The sequence below is a fragment of the Oncorhynchus tshawytscha genome, unplaced genomic scaffold (genome assembly GCF_018296145.1).
Source record: "Oncorhynchus tshawytscha isolate Ot180627B unplaced genomic scaffold, Otsh_v2.0 Un_contig_4204_pilon_pilon, whole genome shotgun sequence".
Lineage (NCBI taxonomy): Eukaryota > Metazoa > Chordata > Actinopteri > Salmoniformes > Salmonidae > Oncorhynchus > Oncorhynchus tshawytscha.
In genome coordinates this window covers 1-1,378 of record NW_024603327.1, presented here as the reverse complement: position 1 = coordinate 1,378, position 1,378 = coordinate 1, and the positions used below count along the sequence as shown (strand labels likewise).

Below are 1,378 nucleotides of genomic sequence, written 5' to 3'. Positions count from 1 at the left end.
CAGGGACTACCGGGTGGTGCAGGCCAAGGGCGCTGTACTGCAGCGCCAGCTGTGCCCATCAGAGACTCTGGATTTCGCGCTCAGGTCTTTTGCATCCGGCCGCGACCGGGAGGTCCGTGGTCTTGGCCGGTAGAGATCTCATTGAGCACCAGCGACTCCTCTCATTGCGCACCAGCTCCTGTGGCGGGCCGGCGCAGTGCACGCTAACCAAGGTCGCCAGGTGCACGGTGTTTCTCTGACACATTGGTGCGGCTGGCTTCCGGGTTGGATGCGCGCTCTGTTAAAGCAGTGCGGCTTGATTGGGTTGTGTTTCAGAGGAAGCATGGCTTTCGACCTTCGTCTCTCCCGAGCCCGTTCGCGAGTTGTAGCGATGAGACAAGATAGTAGTTACTAACAATTGGATACCATGAAATTGGGGGGAAAATAAAAACTATTACTACTCCTACTAGTACTACTTCTGTCACTAATACTACCACTTCTTCTGCTGTCACTACAACTGCTATTACTATTTCACAACCATTGATATTTCAAGACATTTAATTTAATTCAGGAAATGTCCATTTCTAGCCTGCGTTGATCCGGTAATGCCGGGGCTTTAGCTCAGCGGGCTAACACAGTGTTCTCTGACTGTCCCTCTAGTTGTACTGCTCCCAGCACAGAGGGAACCTGGTGTCGGTTCACAGCCCGGGTCAACAGGTGTTTGTCCAGGATCTGGTCAGGAGACACACAGACCAGCCGGTCTGGATGGGAGGCTACGATGCAGCTCAGGTACATTGGGTCAATAATTCATCAGTCAGTCTGTCAGTCTGTCAAATGTCTACAGTTTACAGAGGCAAAAACTCAATGTACTTTCTGTTTAAAAACAATGAAGTGTTTTCAATCCATCAATCAATGTGTTTCTGTGATAAGGAGGGGATGTGGCTGTGGAGTGACGGCTCAGCTGTTGACAGTTTCTACTGGGAGGAGGATGAGCCCAGTAACTCTGGACAGGGGGAGAACTGTATGGAGCTACACACTGGAGGTACACACACACACACACACACACACTCTCTGAGCACATTGAAATAACTGAAGTGAGATTTGTCTTGACAACAGGTGGGCAGGGCTGGAATGACGTGTCCTGTGGAGAGCTGAGGTTCTATGTGTGTTCTATGGAGACAAGGTAGCAGGTCTATGTATCTTCTATCTGGACACGTATTATACAGAGACCATATTAACACTCAATTACATTCATGTATTTTTTTATTTCATTTTCTTTTAGATCTGGTTTAGCATCATTGCCAAGTCAGAAGAAATCACATGAGAGAGGTAGGAATGTCTTGGCCCATTGCCTCGGCTAGACAATTTGTTAATTATGATACGGGTGCAGCTCCTTGTT

General features: G+C 48.4%; 1 protein-coding gene across 1 annotated transcript; it reads left to right on the top strand.

The window, feature by feature from the left end:
* The first annotated feature begins 481 nt into the window (after positions 1 to 481).
* On the top strand, positions 482 to 1,361 carry LOC121841892 (ladderlectin-like). The gene is made up of 4 exons (XM_042312154.1): positions 482 to 768; positions 910 to 1,021; positions 1,096 to 1,162; positions 1,262 to 1,361. Exons 1-4 carry the CDS (start codon positions 745 to 747, stop codon positions 1,338 to 1,340), a joined length of 282 nt encoding a protein of 93 aa, XP_042168088.1. The 5' UTR covers positions 482 to 744; the 3' UTR covers positions 1,341 to 1,361.
* Positions 1,362 to 1,378: the final 17 nt, after the last annotated feature.